Raw genomic sequence first — 22568 nt, forward strand, 5'->3', positions numbered from 1 at the left:
AACACTGATGAGGGCAGCCAATCACAGAGTCATTCTGACGTAGAGGCCTCTCCCACCCTGAGCTGCAAAGACTGTTCACCTGGGCCTGACAATTTGGTTTTGCATATATGTGTTTTTGCAGGTCACATTTGCCAGGTTAAGAGGTTCTTCAAGACATCGACTGCAGCACACCCAACATTGTACATTCACCTTTATAGAACCACCTGTGATAACTACAGGTCACAGAGAAGGTTCGGGTAAAAAGGGGCCGTTTCCATGACAGCTCAATGTCTTTCATTTAATAAAGTTTAAATATATCCCATAGGTCAGCATCTCATCTCTTCTTTTGTCCATAATGAAACTGTTCATTTATATGCTAACCCCTTTCCCCCGACCATCCCTCCTCAGCTCCTCAACGCCCCCACAGATCTACCCTGAGGGTAGGTAGGGCATTTCGTTGTGGTAGTTATAATCTGGGCAGACTTTCTGCACCAACCGGTAGTCTGTGCTGTAGAATGAAATGTAGATGCAAATGACCTTAAAGGGTTTGGAACAGATCCAGGACACGTGACTTTGCGTCTGCTCCTGGAAGCAGGTCTTGGAGGGGTCGTAGTTGCAGAGCGAGGTGCGTTTGCTGCGGTCCACCTTCTCGTAATCTACACGGCAGTTGAAGATCTTGGAGTCTTTAGGGTAGACCACGCTCTGGCGCTCTAAGTCAAACTCAACCGCCTTCACCGGAGGCACCAGGCTGACAGAGATGTTCCCCTGGCCGGTGGAATTGTGACGGAAGTAGACGCTGAAGGTTCCGTTCCCGTGATCCACGATCTTACCCGTGATGAGCAGATTGAGGCGCACCGTCTTGATGTTGGAGTAGAAGTCACCCCATCCGAACATCTTTTTAAATTTGCCCGTTTTGACGATTGGGGGGCGGCGTTTGACGCGGGAGCTCCCCGACACGTCCGCGTCCGGTTTAAGGAGGTCGCTGCCCAACATTTCCCAGAATTCCTGTTTGGAAAAGGGTACAGGTGAGCGATAGGGCAGCTCCATCGTTGAAGTGTTGGCGGCACGGCCGCGGCTGTGCATTACCCAACGGCTCAGGGGGGAAATAGAACCCTGAGTTCCCAAAACCCCTAGAGTTTTGGAGGAGTCTGAAGAGGAGGAGGACTTTGATGCAGATGACGGATAGGAAGAGGAGTGGGTATCTTCCTGTCCCAAAGCCAGCTGGAGGAAAGAAAACAGGAACAGGAGTGAGACTCAAAGAGACCGTATAATAGAGAGGAAGAAAAATTTGACATTTAAAGTTGAGAAGAGGTTACACAGACAGGAATTTAAACAGAAACTAGATTTTTAGTAAGCTTTAGTTTTGCTCTGTTCTTTTTACAGATGTACAGTAAGCGTAGATCAATCCCAATTTAGTGTACAAATAAATGCATAAGAAATGTACAATTGCAATTCATTACAATGACACACATATAACAATGACATCATTCAGACATTTAAAAACTTACATTATATTAAAGTCAAAGGGAGCCTTTGAAAGTTGAATCTTAAATTTGATAATGTTTATGAAAAATGTGCAAAGCACATTTATGGCTGAAATGATCTAAAAACAAATTTGAATGGAGTTTGTACGCCAAGTGGTTTGAGATAAATTTATTACAGAACGCTGCAGAGAATACGATATACAATATAAACAAATAAAATGTTTGGGAAATATCTATACGCTGCTTCGTTCGTGCACTGTAATAAAAACTGTAATAAAAAGCGGAGCAATTCCAATACAGCACTTGTAATAAGGCATGATTTGCGGAGACTCGATTGGAAAGAAAAAGAACAAACTGCTGAAAGAAAAACATCACAAACACTTAAATTCACCCCTTGCAACACATCAACGTCCAGACTACATTAGATTCCCATCAACAGGAATTAATCTGTGTAGTCTGACCTGTCCGCTACGCTCCCTCTTCTTTATATTGGTTTAGATATTGCATGGGAATGGTTTGATCCCTTTATGGCTTATCTGTTTTTACAGGAGATTCACATGACTCCCAGAGCTAATTTGACTAAGAGAGAAATAAAGATACAAATCCTCAATGCTGCTAGGAAAAGAAACAAACGTGATAGCTCTGTTTCAAAAGCCCAGAGAGCTGTCTTTAAAGGGATTTGGTCAATATTATAAATATTTGAAAATCTACTTAAAGGGATAGTTCACAACAATTTCACACAGTATGGCTTTCTTTCTTCTGCAGAACACAAAAGAAGATATTTTGAACAATGTTTTGTGTCCATTCAATAGAAGTGAATGTGTATCGCGAATGTCCGGTTACTTACATTCTTCCAAATATCTTCTTTTGTGTTCTGCATTTGTGCATTGTGAGTGTGTCTCAGTAGCTTCACCGAGTCGTAGAGGTGGATGAGATGTCTCTCTCTGAGGGCACATGTATGGGTGAAGAGCCCTAGAGTGGGTGTAACTGGTAATTACTAGATGGTAATGATCTATTTGATACACCCCATACACATAATTCAAGAAGAGCTCTCTTGTCTTTTACCAGTGGGAAGCTTGAGTGACTCTTGTTCGTGCGCATTGAGGAGTGCCAGACAACAATGCTACTTTGATGTATTGTTTATTATCTGATAGGCTGTAAATTCTGTTTGGTCTGTTATCGAATCCCATGGACCTGAGCTGCCGCGTATCCACACGGTCAGGTTCAAAGCTATAGCCCCCCAAAAGAAGCTTTTCATTTTCATATCTAGGAAAAAGAGCTCTGACTTAGCTAGATACAGAATCATTACCAGGTTTTTGGGTTGCAGAGAGCTTGCAGGTTATGGTGACTTGGGCAACAACCAAAACATTAGTGAACACTGGCAATGGTGTTAAAGTTAGCTGACATCATCTAACACCACCTATGGTCACATGACCTATGGTCTTCACCTCCATCTGTTCCAGGGACATGGTTATGTAATCTGTGAAGTGCCAAATCTCACTGAATCTGTGGTACAGTAAATTTGAGGACAGTGATTCAGTTGTGCATGTTTGTTTGCTTAAATTTGCTGATTTTAGCAGTTCAGGTTTCTGATTTATTTTCTCAAATGTGTTCACTTGGATTTCTTGCCATCTATCACCTAAATTGTGCATGTAAATAGCACAAAGTATTTTTTTTATTGAAAGTGAACCATTGACTGCTCACTGTTTTAAATACGTTAAACAGATTGTGTGATGTTTATGGTGTATTTTATAACCTTCACTGTTTTATTTCCAAATAAAGTTCCACTTCACAAACAAGTGCTTTAAAAATGCTTTGCAAATTAATTCCAGTTATTCTGAACCAACCCATAAAAAAGACTACTTGCGAATTCCACTTCACTTGACATAACCATAAAGTCTATACCATGATACACTAAGTGTGAATGGATATCTAATAGAGAAGTTGAAGGTTAGATGTACGTTGTCTTCAACCAGCCCTAGTTTCTTAGTGATTCCAAATTGGTGTGTATTCTGACCACAATATATGCCTATCCACCCGCGCAGCGTATGCATGCAATCAAAGTCTGTGTTTGAGGATTCAGCCCATGTGTGAGATCCTGCTGCCAAGTTATATGAGTATGTATATTCAGACAGTGTGTAAGTGTGTGTATAGGAGCATGTTCTCACTGTCAGGGCAGGTCTTATTCACTGAGCTTAAGGATCTTTCTCTTCCATAATGCATGCTGCCCTGTCTAAACCCTGATCCTTCAGCCCACTCTGATGCTTCACGCCCATCTCATCTTGTCTTATTCCGATTAAATCAGGCTTACTCATGCCTGATTTTCATTTTACTTTTATCTCCGGTCGTGATGAGACGGACATTTTATACAGTACGGATTAGCGCTGCATGTGCTTTTAAATTCAGTCTTCTGTGATTGTTTTTGTTCATTCTTATGTTCTCAGTTGCTTTTCATGGCTCTTGCTTTGTTCTCTTTCAGCTTTTCCGCGTTCGCGGTTTAGAGGTCTCTATGAAAGAAGGTGTGGATTAATATCTGGCGTGTAACGCCTCTGCAGACTGAATAATTCTACATTAGCTCTGTTACGGATCTGCTAATCTGCTCAGCAGCTATACAGAGTGGGTCTTGCATCAATGTCACGCCGGTTAATTGGAGGCATAAATATTAAATTGTATTATTCTGGCTAGAAACACCTGTCTTGACAAGCTTTTGTATCCTGTGCACACTGCCGGCTACAATTTTGCTGGGATTAATATGTGGCATACATTTTATGTCAAATTACACCTAAACCTAGTGAGTTTCAAAGCTTTCGTAATACGTATCATTTAACACTCGGCTCTCTGTAATATTTGATTCAGATAGATTTTCCTACAATGCTGTGCTGGTTTGAAAGTTATTTATTCAATAAACTAGAATTACATTTGATAATATAGAGTCAAGCTGTAAATACGTATTATCCCATGTTGTCAGCACGACTGATGGGTTTTATAGTTTTGATTATGAGTTGCCTCGTGCTAACTGACTACAATGTGTAAGTGACTTATTACAATGCCATTATAATTCACAGCTCTAGTTTTCTCCGTTGTATTTGTAGGACTTGCTTGCGCATTTTGGTTTCATTTTATTAAAAAAGTCTATATTGCGTTAAAACCCCCTTTGCTTATAAATGACACTCACTCCCTTATTTCTGTCTCCCTGTGCAAAATGTTGCAATGTGGTAAAACCTTATCGTTGTCTTCCTTTTAACAAACAAACATAATGGTGCAGTAAACACACTGCATGAACAATATTCAGCCCAACACGAGTTTCCCCAACACGATTCAAAACACCATGTGTTTTTAGTTCTAATAAACTAATCCAAAAGTCTGCAAATGTGTATTTTTAAAAAGTCATCAAATGAACAAACACTCTGTAACTCTATCAACTTTCACAAACTTAATTTATTGACTTATATTGCTTATACTGTAACTGAAATGACCCAATATTCCAATCTGCTTCTTTTCAGAACGTCTAAATTCTTCATCTCTCTTTCCATATTTCTGTTCCTCCAGCCTCCTAAACCTTCTCAGAAACGGTATGCTGGAGAACCTGTATGTAGACCCCATTTCTCGCACGTGTCCCTGGAGAAGCATCCCAGCCCCAGATTAATAATGAACAAAAATAAAAAGCAGGTAGACTTATTGATTTTAATCTATTCAGACTTCACTCTCATTTTCTTTTTCTCTCCATTTTCCAACAGAAGGGAGGATGAATTTAAAGCTGCTTCAAGAGAGGAGGGGTGAGGAGGACAAACCGCACCATTACCCTCTGCTCCTATAAACTGATCTCAATTTCACTCTCTCTCTCTCTCTCTCTCTCTCTCTCTCTCTCTCTCTCTCTCTCTCTCTCTCTCTCTCTCTCTCTCTGCCTGCAGTCCTAAAATGCTTGAAGATGGTTGACTTCTCACATTGATCTACGGACGATTTTCTCCTACAAAATCTTGACCTTATCAAGGGCGGGAAAGCGGAAACAAGACAGAAAGGGTACGAGTTTAGAAACATTTCAAAACATTTGTAACATAATCGTGTATGTAAATTTCGGAGGTAATTGAGCATGTATCTAATAAGCTACAGTGGATAAACATCTGTTATTATTCTCATTCATCTTAATAGCGGTAGCTTGGCTGGTGCATGACATCTTATTCGTTTTTTGGCAGCAGAATGGTGCAGTTCCATTATCCACCAGTTGGGCGTAGTTCATCATGCAAACCAGCATGAAGACAAAGCTGCAGTCTATAACAAAGTTTAAAACAAAGTGCAAACTTAAGTTAACATTTCTCTTTTCAAAAGCTTTACTGACAACTGTGATCTGCTTCTGATAACATTAATATCGTATACTGTACAATGGCAGCCACCCAGTGATGACACTGGCAAACTTAAAGACTGACATTATCACTCCCTTTTTCTAAAACTGTGACGTCTTTTTTTCATTGATTGAATGTTGCGACTGAATGAAACTTCATTTCAAGTATTCTGTTGAGGAATAAGGCGGTAAAGCATTGAAAGAAAATTTTAATCTGCTCTCTGAATTAAGTGTCAAATGAAAGAATCTCTGAATGAGATGAACTGGATTTTATAACTTTTTTTGTCTTCAGTCTGAAATTAAAAACACGATTCACTCAGCATCCACAGGGATATTACTCCACCGTTCATTAATAAGGTCTGTGACTAAATCAACTGTTTCATCACCCAGCTGACTCGATACGGTATTGACTTCATTCGCTTCCTCATAACACTTGAAGGGAGCAGTGAGACGGCACAGCCATGCTAAACACCATGGGTGGAAAAACACGTTGTCGTTTTTTTGCCAAACCAAACGCTCATGGATGAGGAAGTAAACAGCTGGAGGCTTTGGTACTGTGTGCAGTGCAACAGTTTTCCAGACTGACCAGCCTCTAATCTTCCCTCACCCTTCATTTGGCTTACCACAGACTGAGAAAGAAGTAAATGCTAGATGTTATGAACAGAGAATGGAAGACAATAAGGAAGAAAAATAGGTCTGCTGTGAGCCTCAATTAGATGAGAGAGAATTCTCTTTAATAACAATGTGATGTTGGGTTGAGCGTGCTAAATCCCATTTACTCACAGAGGATTAATTTGTATAAGTTCTTTACGCACTAGTGACTTGTTTGTAAGATTTAGAGAAAAATGTGTACTTTAATGAGTGTATGGCGATGATACATGCTTTAAGTTATCTGAAAAGAACTCAGAATCGATATACAAAGGACAAAGGGCACAGACTAAACATTTAAACACCAAAATAAATGTTAACACATAATGTGCGCTGATGCAGGGAATATAACATAATTAAAACGGAACAGCTCTGGCTGTTGTTTCAGAACGTTGAGCTGTGGTGCTCATGTGGGTGGCGAATGTTTAACGCTGGTTCATGTTATTCGTGATTTTAACTGTACTTTATACCGTTATGAATAACATAAGGCAAAAATATGAAAATCATTGATTAAGAGTAGGCTATTGAAGAAACAGACCTGGTAGCACACGTTTGGGGAACATAACATAAATAGTTTTAATAGTTTTGAAAAGAATAAAAAGGTTGTAATAGGCTGTCTAATGGGGCGTCCACACATTTTATTGCCGGGACGCTTAGAGTGGCTGCATTGGGAGTCTGGTTGGGAGTTCATGTTGCAGATCTGGGAATTTTATTTATCAAGAAGTCTTTTTAAGCCATCTTTTTAAAGCTAAAATTTCCTTTGAGAAAGTTTCAATCTTGGTGGCCTTCATAACTCTCTATAACTTTAGTTTTCAAATTGAGATGTTTTGCTAATAAGAATAATATGTCAAGTTGACAAGAAATGATTTCTATCATACTAATAATTAATATTTTTAAAGGAAAGACATCAAAGATCCAGTGTATGAATTGCAACCAACGGCTCACTCCACTTTCGAAGCACTATAGTGGCTGACACAGAACTAAGATGTCATTACATTTTTGCTTCTTTGCCGAAGGAGATTACATATTTACAAAACTGCTCCGTAGAGCAGTTTGTCCATTTAGAGCTAGAAATAACATAGTGAATTCCACGTAAGAGAACCCGCATAGAAATAGCTCATTCTAAGATAATAAAAACATAACACTTCTTTAAGGTCTTTTTACACTTCTGAAGACAAAAAAATCACATACTGAACTTTTAATAGAGCATATGAATTGTATAAGTCAGATACTTCACTGCCACTGAGATGAAAAGAAAATGTGTAACAGACCTCCCTGATGTTTATGAACGAGGAGGCAAATGAATGGAGATTCTGACTCCTAGGACATGATGTCTGCTTTAGTCTCTTTACTGCTGCTGGCAATGTAAATGTCTGGCCGGTTGGTGTGTTTAAGAGGACCTAATGGATGATTAGCAGGGTGACAAAACAAAAAAGGACAAGAGCACCGCTTCATGCAGCAGATGGCAAATAGCTTTGCAGAAGAGAGAAAAAGAGCGAAAGAGGGATCCGTGTGACTGAGTCACACAGTTGAAGGTTGCAAAATGCGGGAGAGGAGAAAGTGAGCAAGTACGTGAGCTTCAGCTGAGACGAGCCCACATGGGCTGTGTGAAGTCCCAAGGGAAAGAAAGTTAACAAATAAGTGTCTTTAGCATTCAATGACAATTTTATTTATATAGAGCTTTTCACAATGTGCAAATTACAAGTCATCCAATGTTTAATATCTTCCATGCACTCTGCCAATTTGGAGAGCTGGGATGAATCATCTGGTTTTGAGGAGATATATAGATGAGAATCATCTGCATGACAATGGAAGCTAATTCCATGTTTTCTAATAATGTTTCAAATGGACATCATGTATATGGAGAATAGCAAGGGTCCTAAAACTAATCCCTGACGTAATCCATTCATGAATTCATTGCTAACAAAGTGCGGTGGAATAACCAGGTCAGGTGATGTCTGTTTATTTGTTAATTTAGCCACTTTACTAAATAAAATCCTTGGATTGTTTTTGTTACTGAGGTGCTCAGCCTTTGCTTCTTTAAGTGCCTTTTTATAACAGTTTGCACGCTTTCCAGGCAATTTTAAAGACCTCAAATTTTTTTTTTCCATTTGCGCTCCAGTTTACGTGTTTCTCTCTTAAGGGTGCGAGTGGTGCTATTGCACCTTGGTGCTATGTTTTTCTCATTAATCTTTTTTGACTTCATAGGTGCGACAGCTTCTAATGTATTGGAGAAAATAGTGCCCAATTTGCTGGTCATGTCATCGAGCAACATCTCAACTGTTTCTCCTATAGAGCGAGATTAAGAACAAGATTAAAGTGAGCACATAAATAAACATATTCTGCTGCTCAGACTTTTCTAGGAAACCGAGTCCTGTAATCATATTTTTCTCCTTTAGGCTGCCAGTAGAGATCTCAAGAATGTCTCATTTGTGATGTAATGGAAATTTTCTAGTCTAGCTTCTTGATGTGTCTATCTATATGTTTATGAAGTTTCTATCTATGTTTTCTTCTCTATGTTATCATGTTTTTCTCTATACGCGTCATACCACTCTGCATTTGCCCTCGAGCAGAGGCCAAGATGTTCTGTTTGGAATAACGGGCATCACTTCTCGGAAACCAGCTCGGGATTCTGGCTAGGGGGCAAAGGGAGGGGGTTTTCACGTTTTAATATATAAACTCTGGGTGTAGGAGGAAAGAGCGCCTTTGCTCTGCACCATGCTCATTGCTTATGATGCAGATTAAATGACAATAAAATACTTTGCAAAGTACCTGATGTCTCTGTGTGTTGCGTTTGTCAAAATTGACTCACCTTGATTAAGGAATAAGAAAATTCCACAACAATTTGGCGACGAGGTATGGGATCACAAGGCTGATGGAGAACGGATTAGAGTTGACTGATCATCCTGGACATAGCAAATCCAGCTCTAACCCCATACAGGGACGAGAGAACTCTACTCCGGACCCCAGGCTGACGTGATCCCAAAAGAACTCAGTGCAAGGCACAAAAGTGAAAAACGGTGAGTTGAAAATATTCTGAACAGTCTAAGAAGAAAGGGGAGACTACTTAGCGCTAAACAGTCTGAGGGGAGACTACTCAGAATCAAGATAGATTCTAAACAGTCTGGTTAAAGAGGGGAGACTACTCAGAATCAAGATAGATTCTAAACAGTCTGGAGGACTGCTTAAGACAGTTAAAGAGGGGAGACTACTCAGAATCGAGATAGATTCTAAACAGTCTGGGAGACTGTTCAGAATTATGGATAAACCAACATACAGAGAAATGAGGAAAAGGTGGGGAACGGGAAGTTTACAAGGTGTACCCTATTTAATAGAAAAAGCTAACTTTCCAGGAAACGGTACATTTAGTACCACAAAATTAGAGAAAATAAGAGAACACATGGGGAAAAAGGACATATTTAAAATGTCCAAAAAAGAAAGAGAAAAATATGACGAAGCGTGTAAATGTTTAGAATTATGGGAGAAGGAAGCAAATAGACGTGACTATGTTTTTAAAGAAAAGGCATTGGAAGAACTGCTACCACCGAAAACTCCATTGTACCCTGTTTTGCTTGAATATAATGATTTAACCCCTCTGTCTTCTTTACCCCCATCTATGACTGAGTACAAACACCAACCGGAGGATGATTGTGTCCCTCCTCACCGACATCTGAACCCGATCGAGGCAGCTCCAGTGCCCCCACCAGTGTCTCCACCAGCACAAGTGCCGTCTACACCACAGCCCGTGGTGCGTCAAAAGCAAGAAAGAGTGCATCCAGCACCGACAAACAAAGAACTTTTGACATTTTGCAAAGAATTCTCACCCTCAATGAAAGAATTAGAGAGACTGTTGAAAGTCAAACTGAAACCATCTGACCTGAGAAAGTTACAGGGTAAATGGCCTGTGGAGGAAGTGTTTAAAGAACATTCTGGACTTCAACCTGATTCAGACGGACCGGACATTGGTCCGTTCGAAGGACATCTCAGATCCACTTTTCTGCGGAACCTCAGAGAAGAGCTGAGACGAGAAGTGGAAAAATCGTGCATCGAGCCAGATCACATGAGAATGAGTGAGATCGTCCGTCATGCTGTACACGCCGAAAAACAAACAGGCAAGAAAGAGCTTCAGAAGAAAAACACCCAAGATAAAGAACTCCACATGGCTCTAATGAATATCGGAGGAGAACACGGAAGAATAGGAAGATGGCGAGGGAGAGGAGGTTTTAAACCCTCTAGTAATTATGATCCAGAGAAGTGTTTCAATTGTGGAAGAACGGGGCACTGGCACAAAGATTGTCCTGAGCCTCGGAGATCACGGAGGTCAAGAGAAAAGGTAGATGGAAGTGAGGAGGTGAGGCATCATTCCGAGGGTGGTGAGTATGATTTCCCTTAGCATATGCAATGAAGAAATGCTTTTTCCTACTGTATGCAACGAAGATCTGCTTAGCTCACATTCCATGATGAATGAAACCGCTTTCTGAACTTTGCTAAAATGCACAATGCTTGTGTGCAACAAACCGCTTGAATTTTTGATAGATTCAGGGGCAACAAATAGCCTACTGTGATTCACAAGAAGTGTTTAAATTTGCCAGAGTCTAAACTAGCTGTGTTTTCCCTAAATGCTAGTGGCTCTAATGTAAAATAATTAATGTCAAAAGGGTGCAATGCGAGTTGGGGAGTGACAAATTTCAACACAGGTTTCTCATGTCTGACTGCTGCCCGATTCATTTGCTGGGCAGAGTCATAATGTGTATGATGACAGATTGAGCATGATACCAACACGACCCGAGTGCAGCGCTCGTACAGCTGTACGATGTAGTTTTGAATTACGTAAGTATGATGTAGAATGTATTGCCTCACAGAGCCTCATGACGTTGATTACAATGGTGTGGGGAGCTGTGGGTGTTTTGCTGACAAATATGCGCACGCCATAGAATGGGTTAAAAGGGATGACGTGCAATATTCAAATTTGTTGCACGCCCATCGTGAAAATCATGCCTGTCTGTCAGCAACAAGGGGACTTGAAGTGTTTTCACACACAAAAAGATTAATGAAGAAATTTTGGTAAAGGTGCCCGTACAACTGTTGATAACAGGAAAATATTATGTTGGGTTGTTTAGGAACTGTGAGCCTGTTGTGTGATAAAGCCCAAGGGTAATTTTCGTCCACGCAAACAGCAATTCCCCCTCAAAACAGAAGCCTAAAATCAGAAGACCTTAATGGCATAAGGCCAATATTTAATGAGTTTAAAAAGATTAAAAATAAAGGCATAGTTGTGCCATGCCCAAATTTACCGGTGCGCAGGTCTTTGTTTCCAGTTAAAAAGATAAGAGAAAAGAACACAAAGTAAATGTATCTAAAGTCCAGCTGACAAAACAATTTGTTCGGTTTTTGGGTCACGAAATTACTGACCGCGGCAGACAGCTGTCCGCAAAGCGTGTCTGCAATTACAGACATCGCAAGTCCAAAAGCAAAGAAGCAATTGATATCATTTTTAGGGACCATTTCTCTGCTCAGACAGCAGAGCTCATTGCACTCACACACGCATGCAAATTAGCAAAGAATAAAAATGCATACATTCACACAGATAGTAGATATGCATTTGGTGTAACTCATGATTTTGGCACACTTTGGAAACACAGGAACTTTTTGAAAGCTGATGGTAAAAAGATTCTTACACACAGGTTGCTGATATGCTATCTGCCATTCTTATCCCATCAGCCATTGTTGTGTGTGACTGCCACACACACTTTTGTATCTGAAACTATTTTTTGCAGGAAGCCGACGAGCTGACCTTGCAGCAAAGCAAGCAACATCAGAGACAGACAGATTGTCTCCAGAAATCACTAACAAAACTCTTTCTCTTGCAGAGATGCAAACATTTTGCAGAACCAGCTGAGCGTGCATTTTGGAAGAAGTGCTCATGTAAATACACAGACAATGTTTGGGGGGGCCCAAATGGCCTCACCTGTTTGCCAAACATTTTTTCCCTGCTTTTGCGATTTTGACGCATGGCCTAGACCACGCGTCAAAAGGGGGGATGTTACAAGGCAATGTGTTTTTGTGTTTTTTGCTCTCAAAATTTTTGTGCAGGTCAAAAGAGCAGTAGCAAATGGAGCTGACAAATCATTACACAGCTTCCAGGAAGTCGTAGGAAAGACACACCTCCCACAGCAAAAAGGTGTCCAAGGAGGGGCAACTCCAACCGTATGGCTCTTCGCAATGGTCGTGCAGACAAAGGGAATCAACTGTTCGAAGTCGGGGATGCATCGAACCCCGAGAAATTCGAGATTATAGAATTTTTTTTGTGCAACACTATATTCCAAGTTTAATAAAATGGTATGGGGAGGGACAGTGTTACCCTAATTCTGTTAGGTACTGGGGAACAAATATGTCTTTGTGTAGAGGTACGTGTACCTAAGTTTATGTTCTGGATAAGGCAACAAAATTTGAAAATGTGGGCCATTATGTCCCCCGGGACGGTCAAATACAAAGGGAAAAGAGGGATTTTAAACTTAGCTCTAACTCAGGAAATTTTTAGTTATGAGGGAACGGGAGCAACTTCACAAATGAGAGTGGGAATAAGCAAGTGATGAAGGTTTAAGCAGGTCAGTATTGGTGGATGTGGTGGACGAGGGGGAAAGACACAGGTCAGAAGCTTCAGATATAATTTCAGCCAAGGAATTTTCAGGCCGCAGAGCAGGCAGAAAAGGAGGCAGGAGAAGCAGAGCTAGAAGGTAGATACGAGAATGGCAGTATACCAATGCAAAGGCAATAAGGCATGTGCATTGGCACTGATAGAAAAGAAAGAGGTTGGAGTGAATGACAGTTGTTGGTGGTGTATGCGACTCGAGCAGGCATGGAAAGTCAGTCCTCTGAGATTAGAGGACCGGAAAAGGCTGAAGGGTCACCCTGCAAAGTCACAACCCGGTTGACAGTTGCAAACAGCACCAACAAGGCCGAAGAAAAGACAGAGTGCAGAGAACCAGGTGGTAAGTAAAGTACAGAATTGAACAGTTTGGAAGTAGGGAATTAGGATTGCAGGGTAGGTTAGTTTTAGATGTGATCACCGCAGAGAAAAGCGTTGTGTGTGTAAAATGCTCAGGGTCAGTTGTTGTTTCTACATTCATGATATGACTGAACAGCCTGTTGAAGTGGTGGAATTGCTAAAGTTGGGGAGTGGGGCTGAAGCAGGTGGTGTTACCAATTCTAGTGGGATTTTAAGAATTGTTTAGATAGAAGAATGAAACCTGTAAGAGAAAGGGCGTTGCTCATCTTACATGGTCAAAGTATAAAGATTTTGGTTATCATATATGATAAAAGGGGGGAATGTAATGGAAATTTTCTAGTCTAGCTTCTTGATGTGTCTATCTATATGTTTATGAAGTTTCTATCTATGTTTTCTTCTCTATGTTATCATGTTTTTCTCTATACGCGTCATACCACTCTGCATTTGCCCTCGAGCAGAGGCCAAGATGTTCTGTTTGGAATAACGGGCATCACTTCTCGGAAACCAGCTCGGGATTCTGGCTAGGGGGCAAAGGGAGGGGGTTTTCACGTTTTAATATATAAACTCTGGGTGTAGGAGGAAAGAGCGCCTTTGCTCTGCACCATGCTCATTGCTTATGATGCAGATTAAATGACAATAAAATACTTTGCAAAGTACCTGATGTCTCTGTGTGTTGCGTTTGTCAAAATTGACTCACCTTGATTAAGGAATAAGAAAATTCCACAACAGTGATTAGAAACTACACTCTTAAAAAAGGTGCCATAAAGTTCCATGGTTCCATAAAGAAGCTTTGACATCTGAAGATCTTTTCTGTTTCAAAAAAGGTTCTTTAGATTATAAAAAGAGTAAGAAAGATATGGTTCTTTAAAGAACCTTTGACTGGTTTCATTGTGGATCCAAAAATGGTTCTTTTACGGCATCGCTGAAAAGAACCTTTTAAGCACCATAATTATTAAGAGTGTAGATCCTGCATTCACAGGTCAGACATTTATATTTGTACATAGATTTTTTCATCAGATGATTTTAAAACCAAATTAAGATGTAATCCATTATAACTTTATTGCTATACATCTTAAATGTCTGTCTTAAATGAGAAACAACAGAGAATTTAAAGGTCCAATGTTTAATTTTTTGGAGGATCTATTGACAGAAACTCAATCTAATATACATAATACCCTACATAATGAAGCGTTATGTTTTTTATTAGCTCAAAATTAGCTATTTCTATCTATATACACCACGGGTCCCCTTACATGGAATTTCACAACCATGTTGTTTCTACAGTAGCCATAAATGGACAAACTGCTTAACAGAGCGTTTCGTAAATATGTTATCTCCATAGAAGCGACAATGTCATTTTAAATCTGTGCAGCCACTCTAATGTTTCAAGGAGTTTGGGGATTAGTGGAGTGAGCCACTAGGGTCTTTAAGCATCCTAAAGTAACCTCTTTATAATAGTTTTCTTTGGTGTGTTTTGGTTTAACAGGATCTGCTATAATGTTGACATTATGTATTACGCAAGGTTAATGGGTAACATTTACATAGAATTAATCTGAACGGAAAATAAACTACGGTAAAAATGACACAATTTGTAACGTCACAATACTTTCAATACAGAAACTGATTAAAGTCCATAGTCTACAATATGAATAATCATAGAACTGTGCTAGCTGGCGAAGTTTGGGTTGTGTTTTTCCAGTATGCTGTTTGTCAATAAGGATGGAGAAATGGGTTGCCGTTGCGCTAATTGTGACTCATTCAGAATTGTTGCACACAGGCCTTAGGTGCTTCTCCGGGCGACAGAAGGGGAAGGTGGGAAGAAAGCATATTTCCATTGTTTCAAGGCTGGAGGACAGAAGTAAAGAATGAGCTGTAGGAAGTTAAGAAATGAGACGGATGGGAACAGAATACTAGCATATTGAATACTGCACAGTGTTGTGAAAACTAAAAATACTTTTACCTGAGTGAAAAGTACATTAAATAAACAACATCATTCTCCACAGTACAGTATTCTTAATAAAAGTAGCTAAAGCCTATATTACAAAGGCTGTATTTCATACAATGCGTTTTGGTTATTTTGGTTGGGCAAATAAATGTCATCTACTTTATGTATTCCAAACGAAGTAAATTAGTACATCAGGAATTTTGCCAGAGGGATGATAAAAGCGATCATGCAGACAGCATTTAAAGCCAGTTTTCGATAGACAAGACAAAAAGAGAGTGGGAGAAAGAGAGCAATACAGGCAGTGCGGAGAACAGTGCATAGATGACCGGTATGAGTCTGTCAGCTCCAGAGGCAATAAACAGGCATTTAAAAAGACAGGTACACAGTTTCACCCCAGCCAATTAAAAATAGAGACTGGCACAACATTCTACCTCAGTCTCTTAAAGGGACAGTTACATTCCTCTACTGAGGCCAATTAATGAGACGACATCACCATTTTACTCGGCAGAGCTCAAACAAGAGCATCTGGGAATATCAGTGATTCAACTGCTTTACCCATATGAGAATCTGTGACTGTCCTTGGTGCCAGGAGGAACAGCATTCCAGAGGCTCTTGTCTAAGCAATGCTGAATAATAGCTTTAATCATTCAATTACGGAGTAGGGTTTTCCTGTAGCTTTCTAAATGAATACAAGGTGATGGTTTCACCGACTTCAGTGCCTGAAGGTCTCTGATCAGGCACCGAAAACAAGAATATGTAGTATATGTATGATCTACCGTATGTAGTATATGAGTATACAGTATGAAAAATATATGATGAGTAGTAGAGTACATCTAAAATTTAAGGTTGTGGATAATCTCATAAACATAGAGTCATAGCACTATTCTTGAACACAACATAATGTAAATCAGCCTGAACCCCTTCAATGTGGTAAAATCAACAAAAAGTACAGCCTCTAATGGGAGTTGCTGAAATGAAATGCCGCTATGATGCAATAATGTTTAGCAAATTATTTTCTTTTTTAGTAATATTGTTGATCTGAATAATCAATTCCTTCAACAAGTGATTTGGTTTATTAGCCTGAAAGTAGGTTGTTTATAGTCGTGAATTTGTCAAAGGTGCTTTTATTGGAGTTTTGCAAGAGTCCACTTGCAAAACAGTCTGATTTTAGTCTGATTTTAGAGTCGGAATTATACACGATTAAACACGATTAAGGTTATGCAAATTCTCTTTCATTTCCCGCTTAACAATAATATCGCTTGAGGTTCTAATTTTCTCATTGATATTTTCATTTTTGCTGTGAAATACTAATGCACTTTTTAATTAAATGCGAGTGCTTGTTTTCCTATTGTTATGAGAGAAAAAAATAACACCTGGCATATAATAACTTGTCTTTGAAGTGAAATTTTCAATATGGATTTAAATTAAGCTTCTATCAACTGTAGGATTGCAGTCTGCTGTGGCTAACCTTTTAAAACAGCAACCTTATGGCCTCACAGGGCTGAAATATTCCATAACGAGTGTGTGAGAGCGTGTAGACAGCTCCAGCCCTTTGAATCACACATCCCCTGGCAATAGTACAACAGACAGATACACTATTACCAAGTTTCAGACTGATAGCAGTGGAAAAAGAGGGACATCTTTTTTTGCCTTGCTGTTTAAAGAAACAGGCACTGCAGTTAATGAAAACCTTTCTGAAGGGGAAATGGACTACAGTGTGGTTAAAATCCTTCTTAAATTATCTTAAATGTGGTGTTTTGTTTTTATGTCCTGTGATATAACAGCATTTCAACCGTGACCCTGCCTGTGAAAACTGAAGTCATTTTTCTGTTACTTACTGTTTTTTACATGAAATCATCATAGGCCTACGGAGAAATATAATGAAAATATAATCTTGTTATCTTCAACATTGACTGAGTAAAGCAGAAATTCTAGTGAAATGTATGGTTGAAATCAAACTTTGATGGGGAATATTTCATAATTCGATTTTGGGACTTTACAGTCAGGTCACGGTTTTGCACAGTTATCGACATTAAAGACGTAGTTTACTTGAATATATTTTAAATTAAAAACATGTATAGTGCCTTTCATTGAATTTTACAAAGCAGCATTTCAGTAATATTACTACAGTATAAAGTATATAACATTTATGAATTTTCTATTTTTTTCTTTGACTTTTCTACCATTGTTTTGAATAATCAACATATGACTGTAATGTGCCATGAAGTTATTTTTTAAGAAGCTAAATATACAGTGGTCCATATTCTCCTTCATTTCCAGCCGAGGCCAAAGATTGGAGATAAAGGACTATTGTCAGTAGGACAGACTACACAAGCCTCTGCTACCGTATGAATCCTATTAGAGAGAAAGAACGATATTGACGAGACATATGCCCTTCACAAATCTCCCAGGAGAACGGTAGAAAATGAATCAAGGTCTCTGACAAGTGTATCCTAAAATCTGCCAATAAGTCTGACAACATGTCTTTAATTTAGTACTATACTTCTGAAGAGAACCTCCTCTGAGCCGCTGAGTGCCAAGTGCCAAACACACAGACATACAGTGTTAGGTCCCAGTAGAAAGACACTGTGCTGTTAACCTGCGTGTCAAATTAAGTTTGAATATTATGCTGAAAACAATATGTATGAGATGAGATTTTCATTTTCTAAATCACTCCAGATAATTGAGGAAGAGGATGGGAAGCAGACAGGGTGCAATGAAAACTACCCCCCTTCCCCACGCATCTCTCTCTCACTTTCTATGTGTCTCTTTCTCGATGTGCTTCTGTGTTTCTTCAGGCTATGGATTGAAATCTCCATCTCTAATATGACATCAATTTTTAATTAAAGGCCCCAGATCCCACTCAGATTCCTGAGTATTCGCCGACACGTTTACTTCTCTCGCTCGCTGCAGCAGACCCCATCCGCTCACGCTGGGAGATTTCTCCTTCTGTTACATGATTAAAATCTGAAAACGGCTCTGCCCATAGAACTAATTATTCCACACCGAGGCCAGAGACACAAGGGAGGCAGAGAACACAAAGGGGAGAGAAAGGTAATTTCACAAGAAACAAGCCATTTGACTCTTAATGAATAATTTATGCCAGCTTCAAGGGGGTCACACGAGCCCAATATGCAGACCCTTACACCCACTCGCCATTTCAGCACCAGCTACTAAACAAACATACGTCTGCTCCTTGCTCCACCAGTTTGTCCAAATAGATGGCTCAGGAATACAGATTTTATTCTTCTGGCACTGTACAAATATGCCCCTGCCATATTGAACAGTAGGCTACTTTATATTTTTAGCAACAAACTTTTTTAGAACTATATATAGTTTATCATTGGAAAAGGTAATGACAAAACAATAAAAATAAATGTTTAATGCTTCCAAAACATGACCGTAACCTATTCGCGCGAATACTGATCTATGTTAGTTAGTTGGATAACAGATGACAAGGTACGTGCCTTTATTATGTGAACACCTGAGCTGACCATCTTACAAGAGTCGGTTGGATTTAGTCAAGCAATGTCTATTGGACCCGGAGCAAATTTGGTATTCACAGAGAGATGGCGGAACCTGAATTGGCTCTCAAATTTTTGCATTATGCCGTATTGACACAGCGAACGTGCTCATGGGTGCAAATCAGTGTGATCTTGTCTGTGGTATGTGAATTTTTGCAGGGTATAGGAGGATAGAGGGCTGAAAGAAAAAGAGTGTGCTGAGAGATTTGAGGGTCCAATCATGACATTTTTGTCCTGTGCTGGGTGAATTATAGTGACCTGAGAATCAGGTGGGGTGAGGCAGGTTGAATTTGGGAGACGGGGGTTTCTCTTCCAAGGTTACAGTATGTGGGGTAGGTGAGAGATGAATTCGGTGTCCAGAGATATGATTCTATCTCATATTCACAAACACCATCCTAAACTACATCTGTTCCCCCTCCCTCCCATCTTCCACGGTCGAGAGCACAGCTGATGCACAGAGTAATGGTATTCTCCATACCACTATAGAACAGGCTCTAACAGGCAGTTTTGATCTCATCTATTTGACCCTATTTGCACTTGTTAGGATCATTCATGGAACACTGAGAGGGAGAGGGAGAGAGAGAGAGAGAGAGAGAGAGAGAGAGAGAGAGAGGCATGTGAATGGAAGGAAACTGACTCCTTTGATAAATTCTCTAGTAGGAAAGGAATGTCTGGCATTAAGTAATGTCTGGCTGCCATAAGACTCTAGGTGTGATAACATTTCAAAGGAGAACTACCATGAACGTGATCGATCTAGTGCTGTTACGCCAATGTTTCACATCATTAGGAGAACCTGACTAATACCAGAGGGCCCATACTGTATCACTACATCTGGTAGCAAAAGACCAGGATGAAAAAGAAAATGCTGTTGTTTAGTCCATTATTTTAATGGAAAAACATTACAATATACAGACACAATGGGTGTTTTTCTTTAAAGTATCATAATATTGCCCATTATAAAAACATGTTTCAAACAAAATAAAAAAAAATCATAATTTACTCATTGTTTTGTTTGATTTTATAAAAGAATTTTGGTAACCCCACAAAATTGCCCCCATTTACTGACAAAACCAGACATTTCTTATAAATTGAAAATAAGAACATACATGTTAGGAATGATACTGTATGAGGATGAATAAATTATATTATTATTTTTATTCTTGATTGAATTTTACTTTCAATTCAATCTTTCAAACTAGGTTTTTTTCAATGGCAGGAACCGAATTTTACATTTAAAGAAACAAAGCGTTTTGTTCCAAAACGAGATAACAAAAATCCAGTTTTTTATTGTGCAGTCCAAATAATATCAATCAAACTGCAGTTGGTTTGTTTTGATTTGAGCCATAATAATTCCAGCTAACAAACACAACAAAACTCAATAAAAACATGTCAAAATGATTTTAGATTTTATTTTAAATGGAGTTATGTCATTTTTGGAACCAAACTCTTCTAATATTAGTTAAGTAAAGGCAATATGACTCTGTTTGCATCCAGCCTTGAAGGTTTGTCACACCCTAATGATGTCAGCAGATGCCTTCGTCACACCCTGATAAGGTCATTGCAATGCTCTGGTAGTACAATAACCATCTGTCTGCTTTCACAGATGGTGACAGATGTCTGTGCTTCAAATAAGTGGATGTGGCACTGCGGCCATAAAGAAGCTTTACCCCTCTCTTCAGATGTGTTTCTGCATGGAAAAACTATTTGAAGCCCAAAACCTCATCAGGCACTGACAAATCTGTCCTCCAGTTATAATTGATCAAGCTGTTCAGACACTTTAGATGAAAATTGATTGTTCTTTCTATTGATTAAAACCCAGATAAAACTATAAATGTGTTTTTGAGATAAACAGTTCTTCCATTTTTCAGTCTTTTAAGGCATGGGAACGCAAAAACAGACTTGTGAGCCGACTTGTCAACACATTCTCAATGTATATTAATTAATTATGTGTACATAAATATGTGCAACACATATAACAATAGCCTATAATTCATATATTATCAGTATTTACTGTGTGCACAGGTGCTTTTATTTTCTTTACATGTTTTCTTCCTAATTTTGCTATTTTATTTCTAGCACTTTTTGCACCTAATTGCAGAATTGCTATTCTTTGCCTCATAGCTGGACATTTAAAACTCCTATTAGAGAGATAAAATTATTGTAATGTAAGAAATAGTTGCAAACGCAAGAGCTTTCAGCTATTCAAATTCCACTTGATATATTCTGACATTTATTACATTTTCAGATGTTTCAAACTCATAAACCAGCGCATTCTCAATGTTGCCGCAGGGGGTGCCAGAGCATTAACTGTCTGTATCTGTAATCAGTTTTCTCTCAATGTAAGTTTGAAGAACACTTGCTGACCGAGATAATTCAAGTCAATATGTTTATAGAAAACTACCTGCATAATAACACATCTAGAATATTGTCACATTCGGAGTAAACTCTATAACCCCCTTGAGTACCAAGGTTTGTTACCACCACAGTAAAGCAAGTTAAGTACAGGTAAACCACACCCAGAATGCACTGCAATGTGTTTGCCATGCTTATTTGCCTGTGTTCTTAATACTGAAGATGTCTCTGTCTTTACAGTCGTGGCCCTTGCACCCAGAAAACAGGCTTGACATAAAGGGCAACTGCAAAATCACCTCCTGCCGTTCATGCGTAGTGCAATGTAAATGTATAATCGTAACGTAATCCTCTGTGTTCGTCTCAATTAAACTCTCCTGCAGTATTTATGTAAGGGCATTTAACAGCAATATAATTAAAGGGGATGACACCCATTTTCAGTGTTGACAGGGGGCTTATAATCTATGCATAGAAGCAGTTCCATTGAAGTTGTCTTGTGCAATTCTCTAGCTTGAACTGTTATCTCCAAATAAGAAATCCTGCCCGTGACAGTCATGCCAACTATACCGTCTCAAGAATGGAGGTGTGTGGAGGACCTCCGCAGGCTGCCCCAGGGGTCAAGCAGGCCGTGCTTATGCATAAAATCAACACATACCACACATGCAGACAGGACTGTTTAATTAATCTTAAGTCTTCAGTGTGTGTGTGCGTGCGCGCGTGTGTGGATCTCACAGTGTGTTTTGCATTGCGTTGTCACTACACTATTGTTTGACCCCCATTTCAGTACTGTTTTTTGTCTTTATGTTACTTATTTGTCTGTGGGTCTAACATGCCCTTTTTCAGTCTGCAGGTTAAAGAAACATTTTCTGGCCAGACAAGGAGTGTGAGGGGAAGGAGAGGTCTCGACAAACAGGAGAGTCACAGTATCCGACAGCTTACAGAACGCAAACTGTGATTTCAAAGACCTTCAAATCAATTCATTGTGGATAAAATCTGGATCTAGTCAGGAAACACTTGGTTAATCTCTCTTGCATGGCTTCAGGTATATTCTGTCAAACTGACATCTTTCAGTGCTTTAGATTGTAGTTCAGAATTCCCCCTCGAAACTAAATAAATTTGTTTAATATTTGTGTTATCCACTCATGTTTTTATGAACAGGTGTTCTCTCCTACAATGTCTGTTTGGCTAACGCCAAAGCTTAACGCACACACACAGATGGACTGAAGCTTGTCTGATTTTAATGCTGGTGTTTCGTTTATTTTCCCTCATGACTGTGTAGAAAGTGGACTGC

The 22568-nt window shown here is 39.4% G+C and overlaps 1 protein-coding gene across 1 annotated transcript in view; it reads right to left on the reverse strand.

Annotated features, from left to right (window-relative positions):
- Positions 1–408: 408 nt before the first annotated feature.
- LOC306894727 (neurexophilin-1) overlaps positions 409–22568 on the reverse strand; it is a gene marked incomplete at both ends in the record, with an annotated part of 24587 nt that continues 2427 nt past the window's right edge. The window contains one exon of the mRNA XM_079457462.1: positions 409–1200. Coding sequence (XP_079313588.1) covers positions 409–1200 — 792 coding nt within the window. The remainder of the gene's footprint in view (positions 1201–22568) is intronic.

Source organism: Barbatula barbatula (genome assembly GCF_947034865.1).
Source record: "Barbatula barbatula genome assembly, chromosome: 5".
NCBI classification, from domain to species: domain Eukaryota; kingdom Metazoa; phylum Chordata; class Actinopteri; order Cypriniformes; family Nemacheilidae; genus Barbatula; species Barbatula barbatula.